This window comes from Pongo pygmaeus, chromosome 16 (genome assembly GCF_028885625.2).
Source record: "Pongo pygmaeus isolate AG05252 chromosome 16, NHGRI_mPonPyg2-v2.0_pri, whole genome shotgun sequence".
Classification (NCBI taxonomy): Eukaryota; Metazoa; Chordata; class Mammalia; order Primates; family Hominidae; genus Pongo; species Pongo pygmaeus.
In genome coordinates this window covers 106,159,632-106,184,175 of record NC_072389.2, presented here as the reverse complement: position 1 = coordinate 106,184,175, position 24,544 = coordinate 106,159,632, and the positions used below count along the sequence as shown (strand labels likewise).

At 42.2% G+C, this 24,544-nt stretch overlaps 1 protein-coding gene across 2 annotated transcripts in view; it reads left to right on the top strand.

Moving 5' to 3' along the window:
- CERS3 (ceramide synthase 3) overlaps positions 1-5,721 on the top strand; it is a 143,273-nt gene extending 137,552 nt beyond the window's left edge. For both annotated transcript variants that reach the window (XM_054450793.2, XM_054450794.2), the window contains exons 13-14: positions 64-674; positions 2,053-5,721. In XM_054450793.2, the coding sequence (XP_054306768.1) occupies positions 64-210 (147 nt within the window). In that variant the 3' untranslated portion in view covers positions 211-674; positions 2,053-5,721. The remainder of the gene's footprint in view (positions 1-63; positions 675-2,052) is intronic.
- Positions 5,722-24,544: the final 18,823 nt, after the last annotated feature.

The window sequence follows — 24,544 nt, the reverse complement described above, 5'->3', positions numbered from 1 at the left end:
GCAGATTTACTCAAGACTCTTCCTGGAAGATTGTCACTCACAGCCAATTCTTTCCTTTGTCAGAGCATCCAGGATGTGAGGAGCGATGACGAGGATTATGAAGAGGAAGAGGAGGAGGAAGAGGCTACCAAAGGCAAAGAGATGGATTGTTTAAAGAACGGCCTCGGGGCTGAGAGGCACCTCATTCCCAATGGTCAGCATGGCTATTAGCTGGAAGCCCACAGGACTCCCACGGCACAGCATGCTGCAAGTACTGTTGGCAGCCTGGCTTCCAGGCCCCACACAGACCCCAGATTCTGCCCTTCCCTCTTTCTTACCACCGTCTTCCCTCCCACCTAAGATGTGTTTACCAAAATGTTGTTAACTTGTGTTAAAATGTTAAGTATAAGCATGCCCATGGATTTTTACTGCAGTTAGGACTCAGACTGGTCAAAGATTTCAAAGATTTCTCCACAGAACCGTCTCAGTTCTAATTGCACGCCTTCGTGCATGTCACTTTCTCAGGGGCTCACTTTGTTATAGGCCCTTTCGCCTTGCCACCTCGCCTGTCCTCAGGACGCTGTCACAGGTGCTGAGTAATCCCACCTTGCCACCTCGCCTGTCCCCAGGATGCTGTCACAGGTGCTGAGTAATCCCACCTTGCCACCTCGCCTGTCCCCAGGATGCTGTCACAGGTGCTGAGTAATCCCACCTTGCCACCTCGCCTGTCCCCAGGATGCTGTCACAGGTGCTGAGTAATCCCACCTTGCCACCTCGCCTGTCCTCAGGATGCTGTCACAGGTGCTGAGTAATCCCACCTTGCCACCTCGCCTGTCCTCAGGATGCTGTCACAGGTGCTGAGTAATCCCACCTTGCCACCTCGCCTGTCCCCAGGATGCTGTCACAGGTGCTGAGTAATCCCACCTTGCCACCTCGCCTGTCCTCAGGATGCTGTCACAGGTGCTGAGTAATCCCACCTTGCCACCTCGCCTGTCCTCAGGATGCTGTCACAGGTGCTGAGTAATCCCACCTTGCCACCTCGCCTGTCCTCAGGATGCTGTCACAGGTGCTGAGTAATCCCACCTTGCCACCTCGCCTGTCCTCAGGATGCTGTCACAGGTGCTGAGTAATCCCACCTTGCCACCTCGCCTGTCCTCAGGATGCTGTCACAGGTGCTGAGTAATCCCACCTTGCCACCTCGCCTGTCCTCAGGATGCTGTCACAGGTGCTGAGTAATCCCACCTTGCCACCTCGCCTGTCCTCAGGATGCTGTCACAGGTGCTGAGTAATCCCACCTTGCCACCTCGCCTGTCCCCAGGATGCTGTCACAGGTGCTGAGTAATCCCACCTTGCCACCTCGCCTGTCCCCAGGATGCTGTCACAGGTGCTGAGTAATCCCACCTTGCCACCTCGCCTGTCCCCAGGATGCTGTCACAGGTGCTGAGTAATCCCACCTTGCCACCTCGCCTGTCCTCAGGATGCTGTCACAGGTGCTGAGTAATCCCACCTTGCCACCTCGCCTGTCCTCAGGATGCTGTCACAGGTGCTGAGTAATCCCACCTTGCCACCTCGCCTGTCCCCAGGATGCTGTCACAGGTGCTGAGTAATCCCACCTTGCCACCTCGCCTGTCCCCAGGATGCTGTCACAGGTGCTGAGTAATCCCACCTTGCCACCTCGCCTGTCCCCAGGATGCTGTCACAGGTGCTGAGTAATCCCACCTTGCCACCTCGCCTGTCCCCAGGATGCTGTCACAGGTGCTGAGTAATCCCACCTTGCCACCTCGCCTGTCCTCAGGACGCTGTCACAGGTGCTGAATAATCCCACCTTGCCACCTCGCCTGTCCCCAGGATGCTGTCACAGGTGCTGAGTAATCCCACCTTGCCACCTCGCCTGTCCCCAGGATGCTGTCACAGGTGCTGAGTAATCCCACCTTGCCACCTCGCCTGTCCCCAGGATGCTGTCACAGGTGCTGAGTAATCCCACCTTGCCACCTCGCCTGTCCCCAGGATGCTGTCACAGGTGCTGAGTAATCCCACCTTGCCACCTCGCCTGTCCTCACGACACTGTCACAGGTGCTGAGTAATCCCATTTTTCCCAGGTGTGTTTGGCCACAAAGAGCAGCTTGTTTCTCAAAATGAGTTAGAAGTGGCAGTGGGACAGGAGCAGAAGGACCACACCAGCAGACACTTCCATGCTGAAGCTTAGGTGCCTCATCTCCACAGGGCGGTGGCAGTCCCTGCCTGCCAACCCACCGGGTTGCAGTAAGGATTAAGTGAGATCACAGAAGTTTAAGTACACACTGTCAACCGTGGGGTCATCGTGAACCAACCCACTTTGCACTGTTTGGGAGACAGAAACCTGGCTAAACTTGGCACTGCGATGGGCCTGAACAAAAGGCAGAATCTTTAAAAATTCCTGTTAAAGGGCTCTGAAGATACCTGGAAATGAAAGTGCCAAGAAAGGTGTTCCATTTTATTTGCTAACTATTTAGGCATTAGCTCCCCAAGGGTCATTCTCGGATTCTCCTGGAATTCTTCTCCTTCAGGACCCATGGTTCAAGGAAGGAAGTTTAGGCCCTGTTCCTTCCTGTCCTTTGCTGGTCTTTCCCTTGTTTCCTTTCTAGGAGGGAAGCTTCTGTGCTGCTGCCCTGAGCCCTTCCTTCAGGCCAGCACAGTACCTGGGGACCTCCACGGGGGAATGGGATCCAGGCCAGGCTGCTTGCTGAGCCGCATCACCCAGGAGGCCTGAGCCTCTGGGGAGGGCACGCACGTACACTGCCAGCCCCAGGGGAGATCTTGGGAACAGAGGATGCTACGTGATTTCCTCTGGCTTCCAACCCAATCAGCCTGCATCACAGTGAAACACAACACAAAAGGCCATAAAAGGTATACCCCTGAGAAATGTTTAAGGGCAGGTGCTAGAGTCAGTGCCAGCTCCCTGGGAGGAGGGATAGGGACGGGAAGATCAGTAGCCAGCTTGTCCTCACCCTCAGGAAGGGAGCACCGGAGAAGACTTGCCCATGTCCCTGCCTCCCGTGTGGCCTTGTCACCAGAGGGACACATCTCCTGGGCACAATGTGCAGGGCTGACCTGGGAGACTTCTCCGGTGGCTGCTGACTGAGGAGAGGCCAGGCCTTCCCGAGGAAGACCCTGAGTAAAATCTGCATCTGTCCTCACCCCCGCCACAGTCTCTCATAACGGTCAGATTTTGTATGTTCATCCTATTTATTCGGGGGCCCGTATTATAAAGCCACAGGAGAGGTCGGCTTGTAGGGACTGGAAAATCAGCCCCAAGCAGGGCAGCTGCAGGGCTCCTGGAGCCGGAAGGACACTCTGCACAGAACAAACTGCGTTATTATTATTTTTAAATAAAAATATACATTTGAAACCTTAAGGCTAAACAAAAATAGACAAAAAATCCTTTAGAATTCTTTCTGCAACAAAATCTCTTTTTGAGAAATTGTTAAAAATAAGGTCAGATTTTCTCTGTATAACATTTGCTTTTATGAGGACAATATCATATGCATTATATGCATAATACGATATTATAAATCAAAATGCCTGCACCCACTTTAGGGCATAGCTATTGACTTATTATTAATATTATATTATTATTATTTTGGCAGAAGAAGGTCACACTAAGATATAATTTTTTATGTTTTCAGTTAACGGTATGTTTCCTTCTTTGCTTATTTGGTTTTTGTCTCTGTACCAAGTATCTTCTTGCTTAAGGTAGAAAAGTGTTTGTTTAGCTCTGTCTCCAGTTTTTTTTCTTATTTGAATGTTGAAGGTAAAATTGATATACCAATTTTAACTATTTCTAATACAGCTGAAAGCACTAAACCACTTCATAAGAAGTAGATACTCATTTTTGTAACACTATTTAGGGCTTTTGTGGTTAATTTTAAAGGAAACCACTCTTTCTACAGGAAACAAGGGCTCAGGATTCTTCAGATGACCTTATAAAAATGCAGTCCACGGTGCCATCAATGTTGTAACAGTAATGACTTACAATAAAGCAAAAAGTCCAGTGTACGTGGTGATTGAGTAGATTCAGCATACACATTGCTTGGCTTCTTAGGGATAATAACAGGTCTCCCTGTGTAGTGGAAATAAAGATTTGCCATTCCTCTAGAAGGGCCATGCCAGGAATCAGGGAAGCAGTGAGGAGACGGAAGGCAGGTTGGGATATTCGGGCTGCTGCGTTTGCAGTGTCAGACACCAGATAAGAGGAGCCTGGCTGACAGGGGGAGCCCCTTGCCTGATTGGGGTGAGCCTTTGGGCTATGCATGGTGGAACCAGCCAGCCAGCCTGGGGGCTGGAGTCTAACCAGAGCACGGCATCTGCACCCTGTGCAGGAACCACTGAAGTGCTGAGAAAGGGGACTGATTCTAAAGGTGTTTTCTCAGCCTCATTTTCTGTATTTACCTTTCAAAGGTGTAGGAGGAAACAAAGTCTAGATTGTCCGTCAGAATGACCTACGGAGCTTTAAAAACAAATGCACCTTGCCTGTTTCCTGCTCCATATTTTGATTCAATACTTCTGGAGTGAGAAGCAAAAATCTTCATTTTAACGGAGTGCCATGTATTTCTGAAGAGCAGTCAAGATTCTGTGTGCCCTCCTCTGGTTTTAGTCCTATCTGCAGTTTCATATGCTAAGAGATGGGAAAATGCAACGGTACAGAATATTTAATCCAAAATAAAAGAAGAAAAGGAAACACAGAACAAGCAAGATGAATCGCAAACTCATGTTAAGATGGTGAGTAGGTAGATTTCAGTCCCCATTTACCAGTAATTACACCAAGTGTAAAAACAAAGAGTGCCAGGCTGGATTTTTAAAAATCTCAATTATACAGTGCTTACAAGAGATATACTATAAAAAAGTGTTGAAAGTAAAAAAATGGACAAATATATATCATGCAAACTCAACTCCTCCCCAAAAAAATGCTGGCATAGTTATATCAATATCAGACAAAGGAAAGGAGAACTAGTGGACAGTAAGAGGAATGTTTAATACTAATGAAAGGGGCTAGGTGCGGTGGCTCATGCCTGTAATCCCAGCACTTTGTGAGGCCGAGGTGGGCGGATCATGAGGTCAGGAGATCGAGACCATCCTGGCTAACACAGTGAAACCCCGTCTCTACTAAAAATATAAAAAATTAGCCGGGCGTTGTGGTGGGCGCCTGTAGTCCCAGCTACTCGGGAGGCTGAGGCAGGAGAATGGCATGAACCCGGGAGGCAGAGCTTGCAGTGAGCCGAGATTGCGCCACTACACTCCAGCCTGGGCGACAGAGCAAGACTCTGTCTCAAAAAAAAAAAAAAAAAAAAAAAAAAATTAATCTGTATACACCTAATAATATAGCTTCAAAATATATAAAGAAAAATTTCACAGACTTAAAGGGAGTAACAAATTCATAATCCTGTTTGGGCGGTTTTTAATATATCTCTCAGTATCTGATAGAACAAGAAGAAAAAAAAAACCAATAGGAATATAGAAGATTTGAACAATGCCGTTAACACAATCCACCTAGTTGATATATATATAGAGCCCTGCCCCCAACAACTGCAGAATTTACATTTGTTTCGAGTGCATATAGAACATTTACCCAAATAGGCCATATACTGGCCTTTAAGGCAATTTCCAAAACATTTCAAAGGTTTAAAATCACATGGAATATGATTACAGATAACAGTGAAATTAAACTAGAAATCTATAACAAAAAGATAAATGGAAAAATCTCCACGTATTTTTAAATTAAGCAATGCACTTCTAAATAACCTGTAGATCAAAGAAGAAATGGAAATAAAACATTTTAAACAGAATTATAGTAAAAAATGTGTGGGATGCAACTAATAAGAAATTTAGAGAAAAAATTATATTAAAAGCTTTTATAAGTAAAGATAAAGGCTGACAAAATCAGTTGTCTAAATATATCAAAATATAAAAAGGAAAATTAATAACATGAAAACATAATAGCTCAGAGTATCAAATTAAAAAACTGGTTTCTTAAAATAAAAAATTTATAAAATTCTAGCAAGATGGATGAAGAAAGACAAACAGCAATGTTAGGAATGAAAAGGATCCGTCACTGTAGACCAGGCAGAAACCAAACAGGTAATGAGAGAATATTGTGAACAACTTCATGTCAATGCAGTTGAAGGTGTAATAAAATGTATAAATTCCTAGGAAAACAAAACTTGTCAAAATGGACACAAGAAGAAATAGGTATTTAAACAGTGCTCCATCTGAAACGAAACAGAATCTGAAATTTTAACCCTACCTGCTCACCCCGCCACAAAAAAAAAAGTCCACGAAAATACTTTAGGTCCAGATCAATGAATTCTTCCAACATTTAAGAAAAAATAATACAAGTATTATGCAACCTTTTCCAGGGACAAAAGGAACAGACATTTCCAAACTTGCTTTATAAGGCCAGCATAGTCTTGCCAAAATCTGACAATAATATTAGAAGAAGAAAGAAACAAAACTATAGGCTAAGTCAATCACTAACATAGGTACAAAATTCCTAAAAGAAAGTTGAATTCAGCAATATATGAAGAGATAATGTGTGAAAACCAGGTTGGGTTTATTTTAGGAACTTGAGGTTGATTTAATACTTGAAAATTAGTGTTATTCACCATTTTTATAAAATAAAGGAAAAAGCCATATGTTTAAAAACCTTTATAAAATTCAACACACATTTGTTACAACAAAAACAAAAATCCCTTTTATCAAAGTAGGATGGAACTACCTTAATCTGATAAATAGTATCTTTAAAAAGCGAAAAAGCGTTGTAATGCTATAATGATGGAATATTGAAACTACTGAAAACTTTTCCCTCTCAGATTGTTATTAAGACAAGGATGCTCATGATCTTCAAGGATACCCATCATTCTAAATATAGTTAATATTGTTTCTCTTCCCTCTCCTCTCCTCTCCTTTTTCTCTTTCGCTTTCTTTTTTTTGAGACAGAGTCTCGCTCTGCCACCCAGGCTGGAGTGCAGTGGTGCGATCTTGGCTCACTGCAAATTCCACCTCACGGGTTCAAGCAATTCTCCCACCTCAGCCTCCCAAGTAGCTGGGATTACAGGCGCCTGCCACCAGGCCCAGCTAATTTTTGTATTTTTATTATAGACAGTTTCACTATGTTGGCCAGGCTGGTCTTGAACTCCTGGCCTCAAGTGATCTGCCTGCCTTGGCTTCCCAAAGTGTTGGGATTTCAGGTGTGAGCCACCACACCCAGCCAACACTGTATTTTTCATTCTAACCAATGTAATATTTCAAGAAATAAACAGTACAAGGTTTGAAAGGGAGAAATAAAAGCTGTCATTGGAGATGCATACATATAAAATAAATTTGTATGTGTGTGTGTGTGTGTGTGTGTGTGTGTATAATTTATACAGAAATGCCAAGAAATAAGTCTGGTCAAGACAACCTTTGAAAGAACAAAGTGAGAGAACTTATTCTGCCAAATACTAAGACATATTATAAAAATATTTAAGGCAGTTCAAAATTAGTACAAGCATAGGCAAATAGAAGAATAACATTGTTATTAAAGTCCAGGAACAAGCTCATGCATATACAGACAGTTGGCTATCACTAATGATAAAAATTGAACAGAGCTGGGCATGGTGGCTCAGGTGTATAATCCCAGCACTTTGGGAGGCCAAGGTGGGAGGGTTGCTTGAGGCCAGGAGTTTGAGACCAGCCTGAGCAACATAGCGAGACCCGCCCCCCACCGTTTCTACAAAGAATAACGAATTAGCTGAGTGCGCTAGCTAGTGTGTTCCTATAGTCGCAGCTACTCAGGATGCTGAGGCTGGAGGATCACTTGAGCCCAGGAGTTGGAGGCTGCAGTGAACCATGATCATGCCATTGAACTCCAGCCTGGGAGACAGAATGAGACCTTGTCTCTAAAAAAAGAAAATTTAAACTTGGCCCCTACTTAACAATGCCATACACAAAATAAATTCCAAGATTTTTGTATATTTAAGTGCAAAAGGTAAAATAATAAAGATTCTAGAAGGAAACATAAGAGAATATCTTAAGCAAAGATTTCTTGAACAAAACATCAAGTATTATTTATAAAGGAAAATATTAATATCATATTAAATCAAAATAAAGAACAATTGTTTGTCAAATGTGCTATTAAGACAGTGAAAAGCCAAGCCATAGAGTGAGAGAAAATGTTTGCAACATATAGAACTAATGAAAGGTTAACATCCAGAATATTTGAAAAACTCCTACAAAAAATAATAATGAAAACATACTGGTCAGGCGTAGTGGCTCATGCTTGTAATCGCAGCACTTTGGGAGGCCGAGGCGGCGGATCACCTGAGGTCAGGAGTTCAAGACCAGCCTGGCCAACATGGTGAAACCCCGTCTTTACTAAAAATACAAAAATATTAGCCAAATGTGGCAGTGGGCGCCTGGTAATCCCAGCTACTTGGGAGGCTGAGGCATGAGAATTGCTTGAAGTCGGGAGGCGGAGGTTGCAGTGAGCTGAGATGGCACCACTATACTCTGGCCTGGACAACGAGAATGGAACTCTGTCTCAAAAAAAAGGAAATCATACTGACAGCCCAATGAAAAAAGCGAGCAAGGCATTTAACCAGACGCTTTAGAAATGACCACATCCAAACGTCCAACACACACGAAAAGGTGCTCGATTTCATTAATCACGAGAGAAACACAAAGTACAACCACCATAAAATACCACTAAATACCTACCAGAATATTGATAATTAGATAGTACCAAACGGCAATCACGAGGAGCCAGCAGAGCTCACACACTGCTGGAGGAGTGCAGACAGGTGCAGCTGAGGCAGGAGAGGTAGTCCGGGAAGTAAACACCAAGTCCTTGGGACAGCAACCGTGGCAACCGCACCATCAACACGATAAGCCCCAGCACTCGTGTTGTAGTCAAGCTCATTCAAGCAAAGCTATATCCAGTAGAGAATAACCCCCATAGAGAGCATATGCTTTTTTATTTTACCTGATCTCAGACTGACACTTTGTTCATAATAATTGTAAAAAACACACTCCTGGGTGGAGATTTAAGATGCTAATAAGACATGCAATATATGAATGTATGAACAAGCATGTACAGCTACTGCGTGTGTGCACCCAGAGGACCACTCAGAACATACTTACTAGTAACACCTCTTCCCACCCTCTTGTGAATAACCATGTAAGACTCCCATAAAAGGCGTTTCCCCAGTAACAGGCAACACTATCTCATCCTTATGAGCAGCCCGCTCTGAGTCCTCTCTCAGGGTGTGGTCTATTCTGCACCTAACTTTGAGAGTATTATTTGTGATACATTGCTCTATGCTGCATCTTCTTTGCTGTGTCTCGTTTAAATATTTTTGAACTAAGAAGACAAGAACTGAGGCTTCATAACAGTCATCAGCACAGCAACTTTGAAAAACAGTTTGTCATTTTCTGTAATTGAATATATGTATATATTACGACCCAGCAGTTTCACTTCTCGTTATACAGATGACCAATGAACAATGCAGAGGTTAGAGGTACTGAGTGCCCAGGCAGCTGAAAAATCCATGTATGACTTAACTCCCTAAAAACATATCTACTAATACCCTACTGTTGACCAGAAGCCTTACCAAGGACATAAACAGGCAATTAACATACATTTTGTATGTTTGATGTATTATGTTAACATACTGTATTCTTACAATAAAGTAAGCTAGAGAAAAAGACATTATTAAGAAAATCAAAAGGAAGAAAAATGTATCTGCTATTCATTACATGGACATGCGTCATCATAAAGGACTTCATCCTTGTCATCTTCACATTGAGTAGGCAGAGGAGGAAAAGGAAGAGGAGAGGTTGGTTTTGCTGTCTTCCAGGTAGCAGAAGCAGAAGCAAATCCATGTAAAAGTGGACCCATGTGATTCAAACCTGTATTACTCAAGGGTCAACTGTAGAAACGAAAGGCATGTGTGTGAATAATCCTATCAGCAATGTTCATAATTGCCTAATGGACACTTTCCAAATGTCCATCAAGAGTAGGATGGATAAGTAAACTGTGGTATATTTATACTGTGAGATACTAGATAACAATGGAAACAAACTAGTATTTGCAACAATGTGGCTTCATCACACAATTTTAATGTTTTGCAAAAGAATCTACTCCAAAATGAATATACAGTTTATGTTTGTGTTTTTTATAAAATTCAGAATCAGTCAAAACCAATCTATGGTGCTAAAGTCAGGGTAGTGGCTCTCTCTGAGGTGAAGGGAGGGGCTGTGTCTTTATGGGGGCCCTACAGGCTTTCGCGATGCTGGTGATGTTCTACTTCTTGACCTGGGTGGTGGTTACATGGGTATGTTCAATTTGTGATCAATCATCAAACTGTGCACTTGGTTTGTGTACTTTTCCATATGTATTATAATTTTTAAGTTATTAAAATGAAAAAGGAAAAACTAGCTACTTTTCCCTGAGACAGCTGACGTTATTGACCATAATCTCTTTTATAAGAACTTTCAATGCAAAAAAAATTTTTTTAAGTAGATATAAAAGCCTATAATCTTACCACCAGGTAATCGCCATTGGCACAGAAAATAACAGTAATAAAAGTGATACATGTGCATCAAGCATTCAAATAAAGCAAAAATGGAAAGTAAAAAAGCTCTCTGCACAGTCTCTCTCCCAAAGAGAAGCACATTGACATAAATTGTGATTCCATCCACAGGCACCCTTATGCCTATTTTAGGAGGTATCCACTGCTCCCTGCCAGCTCCCCAAATAACCTCAACACAACTTGCTGCTAAGACAGCTCCAAGCTTCTTGCTCATGGCAGTAAGGGAGAACACCTCCTTGACAGAGTTGCGGCACTGCTCAGTGGGGAAGGACCAGGCCCTACTGCATTGAGCTTTCTAGGATTGGCTGAGGATGGCGATGTCACAGCTTAGAGCTGGTGAAAGCAGCAATGCCAAGGTCCTGAGGTGTTCAAAGAGTCTCAGGGCTTTTAAGGAGTAAGCTGTCTACCAAGGCCTATCAATGTCTTGTGAGAAGGTCCTCAAATGAACAATATAGTTATTTGCCTGACAAAAGTCTTCTGGAATAGTAAATTATACTAATGAAAATAAGGAATACTCAAATTATACTAATAAGGACAATGAGCTTGGGGGGGGTCTGTGGTTTAGGCGCTGTTCTGCATACTTATGTCATCTCTGTGTATACAGTTGGCCCTCCCTGTCCATGGTTCTGAATTCATGGATGGATTTGACCAACTATGGATGGAATTTGAATATATTGGGGGTAGGGGGAGGAACTGGGTCTGTACTGAACACGTACAGACATTTTTTCCTGTCATTAATCCCTAAACAGTACCTTACAACAACTAGTTACATCGCATTAACACTGTATGATTTCAAATATACAGAAGGAAAGTGCGCAGTTGTATGCAAATACTCTGCTATTTTATATCACGGACTTGAGCATCTGGGGATTTTGGTATCCACAGGTTGGGTGGGGGCGGTCCTGGAACCGATCTCAACCAGACATTGAGAGAAAATTATGTTTCTATTATCCTTATTCATATAAACTCTGCACCAATGTGCCCAGGTGAAGTGGAAATGAAGGCATAGGGCCACCTCTTCTACATGCCCCCAGGACTGTGAACACCCAGAGGCATTGCCGTTACCTAATTTGCACTAAGATTCCATATAGGCTATTAGCACTCACATGCAGTCTATTTTTAAAACACAAAAAGACCTGTACTCTGAGTGGAACACGCTGGTCTGTATCTTGCTTTTTTCTCACTGCTGGGTGGTAGAGAGCTTTCCACATCAGCACAGACGGACTTCATTTCTGTAGGGGCTGCCCCTAATCCTTAGAAATGTATAATCCTTAGAAATGTATCACAAAATATTTAACCAGTCTCATATTGTTGCAAGCTTGAGCTGTTTCTAGTTTGTAGCTCTTACAATATTACAATTAACATCCTTGGGAGCAAGTATTTAACCAAGACTGCCTGAGTTAAAATCCCTGCTCCATGGTATACTGTGTAATCTTGGGCAAGTCCCTTAATTTCCACTTTTTTTTTTTTCTTTTTGAGACAGAATCTCGCTCTGTTGGCCAGGATGGAGTGCAGTGGCACAGTCTCGGCTCACTGCAACCTCCACCTCCTGGGTTCAAGCGATTCTCATGCCTCAGCCTCCCGAGTAGCTGGGGTTACAGGCTCGGGCCACTATACCAGGCTAATTTTTGTATTTTTAGTAATGATGGAGTTGCACCATGTTGGCCAGGCTGGTCTTGAATTCCTGATCTCAAGTGATCCTCCTGCCTTGGCCTCCCACAGTGCTGGGATTACAGGTGTGAGCCACTGTGCCTGACAAGTCCTTAATTTCTTCACCCTTAGTTTAGTCATCTATAAAAAGGGCATAAGATCTTCCTCATGGTGTCATTTTGAGGATTCAATGAGATGATCCATTTGGGAATTTTTTACCCTGATTTCTTATAGCAAGCACTCAGTACATGTTAACTCTTCTTACTATTCATAATTACCACAGGGTAAATTTCTACAAGTGGGATTTCTGGGTCAAAAGGCACATACCTTTTTTTCACTAGATACAAATTGCCTTGCTCTACAACATTTAAACTCTACTGCCATTTCTCTGAAATGGGAATCAACTTCTGACCTTTTTGTCTGCCTGAGAGACTTAATCTTACCACGTTTGACTTGCAGATGGAACATTTGTGGTTCTTTTGTTGTCTGTTTTTCTATTGGAATAGTGCTCTTTTCCTTGTAAATTTCTATGAGCTCATTATAAATTAAGGGGTTTGCTTTCTTTTCCATCATATGTAATATAAAAATTTCCTAGTTTGCTTTTGGTCTTATGACTTTATACATAAAATTGGGGGGGGAATTTTTTTTCCTTTGGTAATAAAATATATTAATCATGTCTTTAACAGTCTTCGGAGTCTATATCTTGCTTGGAAAGTCTGCACTAAACAGAATTATACTCAAAAACATTCATGCTTCTTTTTATAACTTACATGGGTTAATGAACCCTTTGCTCCATCTTGTATTTATTTTGGTGTAAGAAGTGAGGTAAATAGGGATTTTTAAAAATGGTTTGCTGGTTGTCCCCAAGGCATTTGCTGAGCATTTTTTTCTTTTCCTTTGTGCTTTGCAATGCCACCCTTAAATTATTTTGTGTCTCTTGTCTCTTTCTGGACTTCCCATTCTGTTTCACCAAAGTACTGCCAATACCAAATTGTTTTAATTAGTACAGCCTTATAATAGGTTTTCATATGGTTAGATCAATAATCCATTTTTCCTCTTGTCTTTCCCAATATTACTGGCCCATTCAACATCTTTATTTTATTTGATTTCCAATATTTATTTTATTCCAAGCTAGAAACTGGATGAATTCTAGTTTTTGTTTTTTGTTAGGCTCCCCTCAAAATCCCAATGGTGTGCTATTTTAAGATTGCTTTAAATTTATACACTTAGAAGAATTGACAATTTATCATATTGAGTAGTCCCATCCAAGAGCTAGTTGTCTTGCTATTCAGTTAAATTCTTTTATATCTCTTAGTAAAATAGGGAATTTTATTTGTATATACCCTGAACATTTCCTTTAACATTTCACTGAGGTAATTTTCTCTTTGATTATTATTGTGAATAAGATCTTTACTTCCTTTTTTTTTTTAATACTTAGAAAAGCTATGGATTTTTGTATGATAGTTGTGATATATGCCCCTCTACTCAAGTTTCTGATAGGTTTTCAGCAATTTTGGGGTTTTCTATGTATGGAAAGTCATCATTTACAGATTATTTGTTACTATATATGATAGTAATAAATCAAAATACTTTATTACTATGTATGATAGTAATAAATTATCTGTAAATTATAATTTTCCATTTTTCCTCCAATGTTTTTCTTTTCTTTTTGTGTAAATGCATTGGCTTTTATCTCTAGATTAGTGTTGATACAGACTAGACTTGTCTTGCTTCTGCCTTTAAAGATTATGTTTCTAGTTACTCACCATTAAGCATGATGATGGTTTTAGTTTGACACATATATTCTTTCTCTTTTTAGTTTTAAAAATCAGAAATGGGTGTTGAATTGCATATCTTGGGGGTGTTGATTTAGCCCTTTGTCATTTGGCCTGTTAGTCTGATGGTAATAGCTTTTTATTACTGGACTAGCCTAGCATTCCTGAGGTCAGCCCATCTTGGTCACAGTGTGTTATTTTTTCATTTACAGATGGATTTTATTTATCCACATTCAGCATTTTTGCATAGATTTTAATTTTGTGTTTAAAATTAACTTTATATTTCAGCACAATTTTGAGCCCACAGCAAAACTGAGTGGAAGGTATAGCGGTTGTCCATAAACCCTTTCCTCACACCTGCATAGCCTAATGATCAACATCTCTCATCAGAGCAAAATGCTTGTTACAGTTGATGAACCTATATGGACACATCATTGTCACCCTGAGTCCATAGTTTACACTAGGGTTCACTTCTGGTGCTGTGCATTCTATGGGTTTGGGCAAATGTATCATGACATGTAGTCATCACTATAGTACCATACAGATAGTTTCAGTGCCCTAAAAATCCTTTGTGCTCCCCCAATCATCCCTCCCTTCCCCCACCCCCCCCAGGAACCACAGATCCTTTTACTGTCTCAATAGTTTTGCCTTTTCTAGAATGTCATATGGTTGGAATCATATAGTCTGTAGCATTTTCAGATTGACTTATTTCACTTAGTAAAGTTAAGTTTCCTCCATGTCTTTTCATTGTTTGATAGTTTATTTCATTTTAGCACAAAATAATATCCCATTGTCTGGATGAAGCACAGTTTATTTATCCATTCACCTACTGAAGGATATCTTGGTTGCTTCCAAAGTTGGGCAATTATGAAAAAAGGCTTTTATAAACATTCATGTGCAGGTTTCTGTGTGGACATAAGTTTCATTTGGGTAAATATCAGGGTGCACAATTGCTGGACTGTCTGATAAGAGTGTGTTCATTTTGTAACACTGCCAACTTGTCTTTTAAAGCATCTGCACCATTTTGTATTCCCACCAGCAATGAATGAGAGTTCCTGTTGCTCCACATCCTCACCAGCATTTGGTTTTTCAGTGTTCTGGATTTTGCCCATTTTAATGAATGTGTAGTGGTTTAGCAAAAATTTTTCACTAAAAATTTTTTTCTACAGATTTTTGTTTTGCATTCTTCTTAATTATTTTGTATAAATATTATGCCAGTTTATAAAGAGAAATTGGAATGATTCTCTCTTTTCTCATTCTGAAATACTTTAAATAGTATCAGGCTTATACATTCCTGGAGAGTTTGAAAGAATTTACTTTGAAACCATTTAAACTTAACAGATTTTGGGGGTGGGGCTGGGGGGTAATTATTTTTTAAGCTTTCTTACCATCTTCAATTGTTATCAGTCTGTTGGGTAGTCTTCTATCTCAAGGCCAATTTTGGTCATCTATATTTTCTTGAAAACCAATTTCCTCTATTCAGCTTTTCAAATGTATTTGTATAGATAATTGCAAAATCCTCTGGAATAATTTCTCTGTATTCAGGCTTATTTTGCCCTTTTCATTTATAATGTGTGATTGCTTCCTTTACTTCTTGATTAGGCATACAGTAGCTCATCTCCATGACCCACCCCCCAAAATGATCAGTTCTTATGCTTATTAATTTCTAACTTTATATTCTGTTGTTCTGCTTTCCTTGGGTTTATTGCTCCTTTTCTAATTTCTTGAGCTGGATACTTTCTTTTCTTGTTTAGATATGTAGGTGTTTAAGGCTATGAATTTTCCTCCAAACACAGTTTTAGCCCATTTTATACTGTTTTCATAGGTATTGATGTCATATAATTATTTTAAAGATAGTCTATGATTTTAGTTTTTATTTCTTTGTTGATCCAAGATTATTTATGATAATGTAAAAAATGATAGTTGGTTAAATTATCCCCCATCTATTTTTTTATTTTCTAGATTATTTTTGCATTATAGACAAACCGTGTACTCTCTAATATATTTTGCAATATATCTAGCATATTTTGTTGCCTAATGTATGTTCTAGGACAGCGGTCCTCAATCTTTCTGACATCAAGGACCAGTTTCATGCGGGTGGGGGGTGTTTGGCTGGTTTCAGGATGAAACTGTTCCACCTCAGATCATCAGGCATTAGATTCTCATAAGGATAGATGTGCAATGTAGATCCTCGACATGTGCAGTTCACAATAGCGTCCGTGCTCACAACGGAATCTAAAGCAGCCACTGATCTGACAGGAGGTGGAGCTCAGGCCGTAATGCTTGCTCTCCTGCAGCTCACCTCCTACTGTGCCCAGTGATACCAGTTTGTGGCCCAAGGTTGGGGACCTCTATTCTATGGGAACTTGCAAATGTATATGCAATTTTGTCAGGATATTGTTCAACTTTATCAATTATTTTATTTAGATTCATATTTATTTGGGGTACATCATGCTTTGACAGAGGTGAGTTAAAATCTTCCCTAGTCATAGTTATGATTTCCAATTTCTGCTATTTTTTCATAGTTAAGTTTTTTTATTGCTATATTTTTGGTGCATACCTTATTTTTGATACTTGCAGCTTCAGTGTGGATTTTACTTTTATTAATATGTGTGTCTGCCTCAACTAGTTTGGCTTTTTCTATCTTGAGTGTCACATTGTGAGTTGTATGACTAATGTTAATAACTTGATTCCTGATTTCTTTTGAACTGAATTTGTTTGAAATAGTTTTGACTTTTATTTTTATTCTTTATGATTTGATTTGTTTTAATTTCATATCATGTATCATAGGTTCTGAAATGTTTTTACCACAACATTTCTGACACCGTATGTATGGGTTTTTCCCATGCCAACAACGAACTCTTCAATTCTTAGGACACAAGCTGTGTGTCCTATAATTCAATTCCATTCTGGCCCTAAGTACTCGGAGTCAGTGTCAACTCCGAAGGTTTAAGGGCTCTGATCCACAAGACTGCCCTCACTTCAGCTGCGAGTCCTAGATTGTGACGTGTATTTCTGACCAACTGGCTACACACTGGCGGTTCCCTCTCATCAGGTTCAATAACTCCCTTGAACAGCTCATAGAACTCAGGAAGGCACTTCACTTATGTTAGTCAGTTTATTATGAAGGATGCAACTTAGGAACGGCCACATGGAAGAGATACACGGGGTGAGGTACAGGGATAGGGGCATTTCCATGTCTCTTCAGGCACTTCACCCTCCCAGCACCTTGGGTTCACAGCCATAGAATCTCTCCAAAGCCCGTCATTTAAGAGTTTTATCAAAGTTTTTTTACATAGACATGATTAAGTCAGGAGCCACTGGTGTTTAACTCAGTATCCAGCCCCTCTCCCTTCCTCAGAGGCCAGGATAAGTCTGAAGGTTCCAACCTCTAAATATGCCTTGGTCTTTCTGGTGACTAGCCCCACTTTACAGGTGTGGTTATAATGGTGTGGCCAAAGGAACAGCTTTGGCTGTCGACTGTGGTGGTAGGTATCCAGAGCTATGCGTGTGATACAATTGCATAGAACTATGCATACACACACACAGACACACATGCACAAATGGGTTCATGTATAATTGGTGAAGTCCAAATAAACTGTGGGTTGTACAAATGTTAATTTTTTGGTTCTGATATTACACTGCAGTTGTGCAAAATGCTATCACTAGGGATATGAGAGTGCAGGGTTGCAGGCTGCACAGGACCTCATCATATATCTTTTTTCTAACTTCCTATGAATCCATAATTATTTTAAAATAAAAAGTTAAAAAAAGTCAAATAATTCCAACATCTGTGTCATTTTGATATTGGCATCATTAATTGTCTTTTCTCATTCAAGTTAATATTTTCCTGGTTCTGGCTGGGTGCGGTGGCTCACGCCTGTAATCCCAGCACTTTGGGAGGCTGAAGCAGGAGGATCACTTGAGGTCAGGAGTTCGAGAACAGCCTGGCCAACATAGTGAAACCCCATCTCTACTAAAAATACAAAAAGTTCGCCAGGCATGGTAGTGTACGTCTGTAATCCCAGCTACTCAGAAGGCTGAGACAGGAGAATCGCTTGAACTTGGGAGATGGAGGTTGCAGTGAGCCGAGATCATGCCACTGCACTCCAGCCTGGGTGACAGAGTGAGACTCTGTCTCCAAAAAATATAAAAATATAAGATTTTTCTGGTTCTTGATATGAAAACTAACTTTGTATTGTATCCTAAACATTTTGGTTATTGTGAGACTCTGGATTTATCTAAGTCTTCTATTTTATCACACCATTTTTGACACTATAATGGTGAGGAATAGGAGAGGAGGAGCCACCTCATTAGTACCTGGTGAAGGTGGAAATCCAGTTTCCTCACTTTGCCAGGGTTGACACCCAGGTGCAGAAGGGTGTGTCATTACTGCTAGGTGAAGATGGGAGCTCAGCCTCCCTGAGACCTCTGCTGACATACTGACACCACCCTGGCTAGTAGGAGCACTTCATTGCCCTTCCCCACATTGCTTCCACTGACACTGCAGAGTGGGATGAGCGCTCAGTATTGCTTGAAGGTGGTGAAATTCTCAGTTCCCCATCCAGCTTCCTCTGAAAGCATCCCAGTGAGGAGAGGAAAAGACATGCAACTGATGGAAATCTAGGTTCCCCACTCATTCTTTGCTGTGAGGAGCGGGAATGAGGGCACAGTTTTTTTTTTTCATGGCATTTGGCTGGAGCAGGGAAGTTACACACCACCATGTGGTTCCTTGGGTACTGAGGTCCCTAGCCAGTCTGCCTTCTTTTCTCCACCTTTCAGTGTCTTCTTTTGCTTGTTTTTTATATAACGTCCAAGGTTTTTAAGTGTACTTAGCAAGAAGAATAGCAAAAAGTGCATTTACTCCATCTTGTCCAGCAGTCTTTTCTTTTCATAACTAAGTTTATTCCATTTACATTTATTGGAATAATACTCCTAAATAATACTCATATGTTTCTTATTTCAGTTTGTTTCCCCTTTCTATCTTTTCTATTGGGATTATTTTGTAGTGCATGTGGGTATGTGTTTTCCTTTTGCTAATTTGAAAGGTTTATAGCTGTGCTGGTGTTTCTAATGATTATATATAGGTTATATGAGAGATTGTAATTTCAGATATTCACTAGATTCTCCTAGTTTCCCCTCTTGCTAAAGTTCTGCTCAGACCAGGGAGCTGGGGGAAGCCTGCTCTGGGTGGCCCAGACCAGGGACTACAAAGTGACATTTGGCTCTGGCAAGGCCCTAAAAATTAGCCTTTCCTTCTGTGTGAGTGGCTGAGAAAGGAAAGGGGAATGTGAATCAAGTTTCTAATATGGAACCCTTTGTGTCCACCTAACTGGGGAGGCACTCCTTTGGAAAGAGAGGGGATAACTGGGTCAACTGATATATTTTTACATTAATAAAAGTTGGGTATGTTATATTTTACATTTTACTCAATCTGCAGTCCCTTTGGAATACTTCTAGGCTACTAGGTTTAAATTTCTATTGGAAACCCCTGTATTTTCTTGAGTTATAGGGAAGGAGTAAACTAAAGCCCTGAGGACGGCCTGGGGATTCCTGTGAACTCTCTGTGGGAGCCTCCACCCACCATCTGTGACTTTGGGGAAGCCAGTGCTTTATCCTTCTGTCTTCCACTATCCCTGACAACAGGTGATTTTGTTGAGCTTTGCTTCCTGGGACTGGCATTAGGAAAACAACAGGCCATCACTGAGGATTGCTGGATGGGTGGAATTTTAAATGAGAAAACCTAATCCCAGCTAGGAGAAGGGTCTTGCCCAAGGTGGTAGTACTACTTGGCCACACCCGTCCCATCTGGGTACCCTATTTTACCTTTTGGTAAAAGACTTTGGCCCCTTGCTGTCACAGTTGGGGCCTGGCTTCAATACAGGATTGGTGGAGTCTCTGCAAAGTGGCTGAAGATTTCTCACTTGACACTTGAATGGAAGCCCTGACACCCACCCCTCGGGGCTTGGCTCTGAAAGCAGGCTGCTTGCTTCAGCAGTTTTCTTGGCTCCCTGCTCCCACAGTGACAGCCATGTCCCCTTCAGAGCCTCAACCACTGGCCTCCGTGGATCTCTACCAGCCACCACTCAGCCCTCATGTGCGGCAAGTAAGTGACCCGGCCTGTCTCTCACAGTGAGCAAAGGCTTCTGGTCCAGATACTGTTCCGCAGCTGATATGTCAACCTGCCCTGTGCTCCAGGGAAGCACGGATCTCCTCTCTCGGGGCTGTTGTCTCAGCTGCTTCTCCACAACCTGTAGCTTTGCCAAGCTGCCAAACTCTCCCTCATCCTCATTGCTAATAAAACCTTCCACCAGGTGGCTCTCATGTTCCTGTGTAGGACAAAAATGAGAAAAGACAAAATGCCTAGGTTTTTAAAGAGAGAGAGGGGCAGGTGACAGAGAGAAATAAACGAGGGCCTTGTCCAGAGCTCCTCTGAAAGGACATCTGTCCCTTGGCAGCTGCCTCAGGTGCCCTGCATTTACTCTGGGATTTGGGACAAGCCAAGGTACCCAGCTGTTGTGCCAGGCTTGGCATCACCTTGTGTGTCCTATTCCCACTGGTCACTGTGAGCTGTAGAAAGGTCCCCTGGAGCTCACTGCAAATGAGTCTGCCTTACCTATTGGGATCATTGACAGGTCCCCAGTTCCTGTGGGGGACCTTTCATGGGGATTTTTTCTCCTTAAAACAACAGCATCAGTAAAGGAATTCAGTGATAAGCAGGACCCCCTGGGCTCCTTCTGCACCAGCCTAGCTGGGTTGGAACAGATGTGGAGGCAACAAACACGGAGCCACGTGGAGCGATGTGGAACAGGCATGCCTCATGGCCTGAGCTGCTGGGTTTGGACTCATTCTCTTTTTCCATTCTAGGCTTTCCATGCTGCTGTTCTGAGGCAGGGGAAATGGGAGGGACTTTGCAACATTTACATTGGGGCCCTAAAATATAAACTGGATCTTGGAAGGCAGAGTTCAGCAGGCTGCCACGAATACTACTGAAGGACCCAGTCACCATCAGACTCGCATCCTACATGTGCTTGAGCAGGAGTCCATAACCTGGACCTCACAGGGCTGTCCTTTGCAGAAGAATCTGACCTCTTGGCCGTGCAAAATCAGACACACTGGGGTCAGGTCAGGGATGAGAGGGTGACAAGTCAGATGGCCAGGCAGCCATGGCAACTTAGCAGACGGTGGGCAGCATGGCCAGCAAGAAAATGTATGGGGACTGGGCGCGATGGCTCATGCCTGTAATCCCAGCACTTTGGGAGGCCGAGGTGCACGGATCACTTGAGGTCAGGAGTTCGAGACCAGCCTGGCCAACATGGTGAAACCCTGTCTCTAATAAAAATACAAAAATTAGCCGGACATGGTAGTACATCCCTGTAATCCCAGCTACACGGGAGGCTGAGGCAGGAGAATCGTTTGAACCTGGGAGGCAGAGCTTGCAGTGAGCCAAGATGGCCCCACTGCAGTCCAGTCTGGGTGACAGAGTGAGACTCCATCTCAGAAAAAAAAAAAAAGCAAGAAAAGAAAATGCATGGGAAGGGCCAGCCCCGTGAGTAGGAGTGTTGCTTGGAATTTGTTAGTAAGAATAAAGTACTGAACTGCAGATAATTTATTCTAAAAAAGAATGCATTTGGAATTATTTATCTAATTTCATCCAAATGATACATTTTATTTAATCAGTCTGCAGATGAGGAAAGGAAGGCAATTGAGGTGGAGCTACATGAAATGCACAGAAAATGGTTTCTGGAGTCAGGCAGCCCCTGACTCCAGGCAGCTCCTGACTCCAGGCAGCCTCTGACTCCAGAAACTCCAGTGGTGTGGGAATCACAGCCCACCATTTACAAGATAGACAGCCTGGGTCAACCACTTCATCTCTCTAAGCCTCTATTTCCTTACTTGTAAAAATGATGTCTTCCTCTGAGGTATGTTGTGAGGATTAAACGAGATACATTTGGAAGCACCTGGCACAGAAAAAGTGCTCGGAAAATATGAACTTCATTTCCAAAAAAGAAGCAGAGGTCACCCAAACTGTGAATGGCAGAGCTTAGATTTAAACTTGGACTTTTGGCTGACTTCTGACAACCACACTTCTTGCATTGATGGATTAAAAATATTTATTGAGGCTCTCTGTGTGTCCATCTAAGGAGTTAAATTTATAACAAAATACCACACCATTCCTGACACTACTGAGTCTAGTGGATGAGGGACACTGGAAACACAGCGTATCAGTTAGGGCTCAGGAGGGAATGACACTGTATTCAAACAGTGGAAATTTCATGCAGATTTACATAGGTGTTGAAGGGCTAAGAAAAATCCAAAAGGGAGCACTGAGTTACCCAGGTATCATGACTGTAGAAAATCGAGGTGAAGGCTTTTCCAGAATGTAGGCGCTTGGAGGAGAGGCCCCCTGGGATTAATGCATGGGTTCTCAGGGGATTGGCTCTCTATAGCTGATCCCCAAGCTCTGGATATGTGGCAGGGCCTTGGAAGCTGCTGGTTGTACCACCGAGAAGAGGAGTCCTGTGGCTGGTGCTGGGACCTCTGAGAAGAGGACACAGACCAGTGGGTGTTGGGATCTCCACAGAGGAAGCCCAGATTGGCAGGTGAAGGAGGTGAAGGGGTAGTACTCTATTTCTCAAAGGGGTGCCACCTGGCTCAGGTGAAGACTGAGAGCTGGCAGCAGGGGCCATGGCATCAGCTACTGCTAACAGAAGCTAGCAATTAGGAAGGAATCCTCTTCTTATTCCCTTCCATATTCCAGTTGTTGGGGTGATCGGACCCAACACCAGGCCGTGGGGGTGACAAAGTCTGGTGGAGACAAAGGAATGAGAAAAGACAAGTTAAGAGAGAAAGTGGGACCAGGGGGCCAACGCTAGTATGGAGGCTGTGAAGGCCCCAAGCTCTGGGAGCTCACACTATTTATTGGTGATCAAACAAAGAAACAGGTGGTGAGGATGTGGGGTTTGAAAGGAAGCAGTGTATCAAGTGAATGAGCTACAGATGTGATGAATTAGCATGTTCTTTGAAACATATGGCTACTTGAGATAATGGGAGTGCTAGAAGCAAGGAGCCAGCAAGTCCAGACACATTCCAAAGGCCAAGAGGGGTTTTAGACCTTGGGCCCCGGACATGTTCCAAGCCCTGCTTCAACTTCTCTCCCAACGCTCAGCTTTTCTCCCAACATCAGTCCCTTATTAACAGTTCTTATTGGCAGATGTAACAGAAAGCCACTGGCAAGGGAGTCTAGAACACAGAGTTTGTAGAGCCTCAGCCCCAGCAGCACAGAGAAGGATTTAGAAGGAAGGTTTAGAGTTGAGAAACATAGGTAAATAACTAGCCCTGTCTATCCCTTTGACAAATCAGCATGTATACGCACCTTTAAATGCATGTTTAAAGTTCAACAAATGGTGCTGGAACAATTGAATATCCACATGCAAAATAAATAAATAAATAAACTTGGATCCATACCTCATATGTGGTGATAAAACTGGGGGTTTGAAAGGCTTCAGACAACCAGCTTGAGCCTTGAGAACTTTGCCAAATTCTGAAACTCTACAGGAAGTAAAAAAGCTGAGTTTAAAACTAATGAAAAACAGATGGGTCATCCTCTAGTCTCCTTGAGTTGAGACAAAAATCTCCCAAGCTCTCAAAAGAAAGCCCAGCTTTCTACGGTTTACATTCAAGGAAGAAGGGGAAAACAGATGCAGGCTGGGTCTCCAAAAATATAAATGAATACATACGTAAATAAATGAGGCCCCAGGAAGACCTTACCCCTTCCACCATGAAGACACAGCAAGAAAGCACCATTTATGAACCATTTATGAAGCATTTCCTCACTAGACATTGAATCTATCAGAGCCTTGATATGGAACTTCTCAGCCTCCAGAATTATGAGAAATAAATTTCTGTTGTTTCCATATTAATTGTAGGATGCTATTTATTTTTATTGTACACAAATGTTCAGAGCTGCATTATTGTTAATAGCAAGAAAGTGAAAACCACCCAAATGTCTCTCAGCTGAGGAATGAATACATAAAATATTGGTACAGCCACACAATGGACTGTTATTTGGCAATAAAAAGATATGACATATCCATACATTCGATAACATGGATGAACCTTGAAGCATTATGCTGTTAAAGAAGCTAGTCACAAAAGACTCATTACATTTACATAAAGTGTCCAGAAGAGGTAAATCTATGGAGACAAAAAGTAGGTCTTTAGGGTGGGGACAGAATGTGGGGAGTATGAAGAGGCAGCGAATGGGTATGGGGGGGTTCTTTGACAGAGGACAAAAATACTCTAAAATTAAATTATAGTGATGGCTGCAAAATCTTGTGAATATACTAAAAAATCAAAATGTACACTTAAAAATTCAATAATTGGCAAAATTAAACCACAGTGTTTAAGTAATGATAGCAGTGATAGCAGATACTGTTTGGGGCTTTTGGTGTGTTGGCAATGTATTTGTTTTTTTTGAGATGGAGTTTCGCTCTTGTTTCCCAGGCTGGAGTGCAATGGCGCCATCTCGGCTCA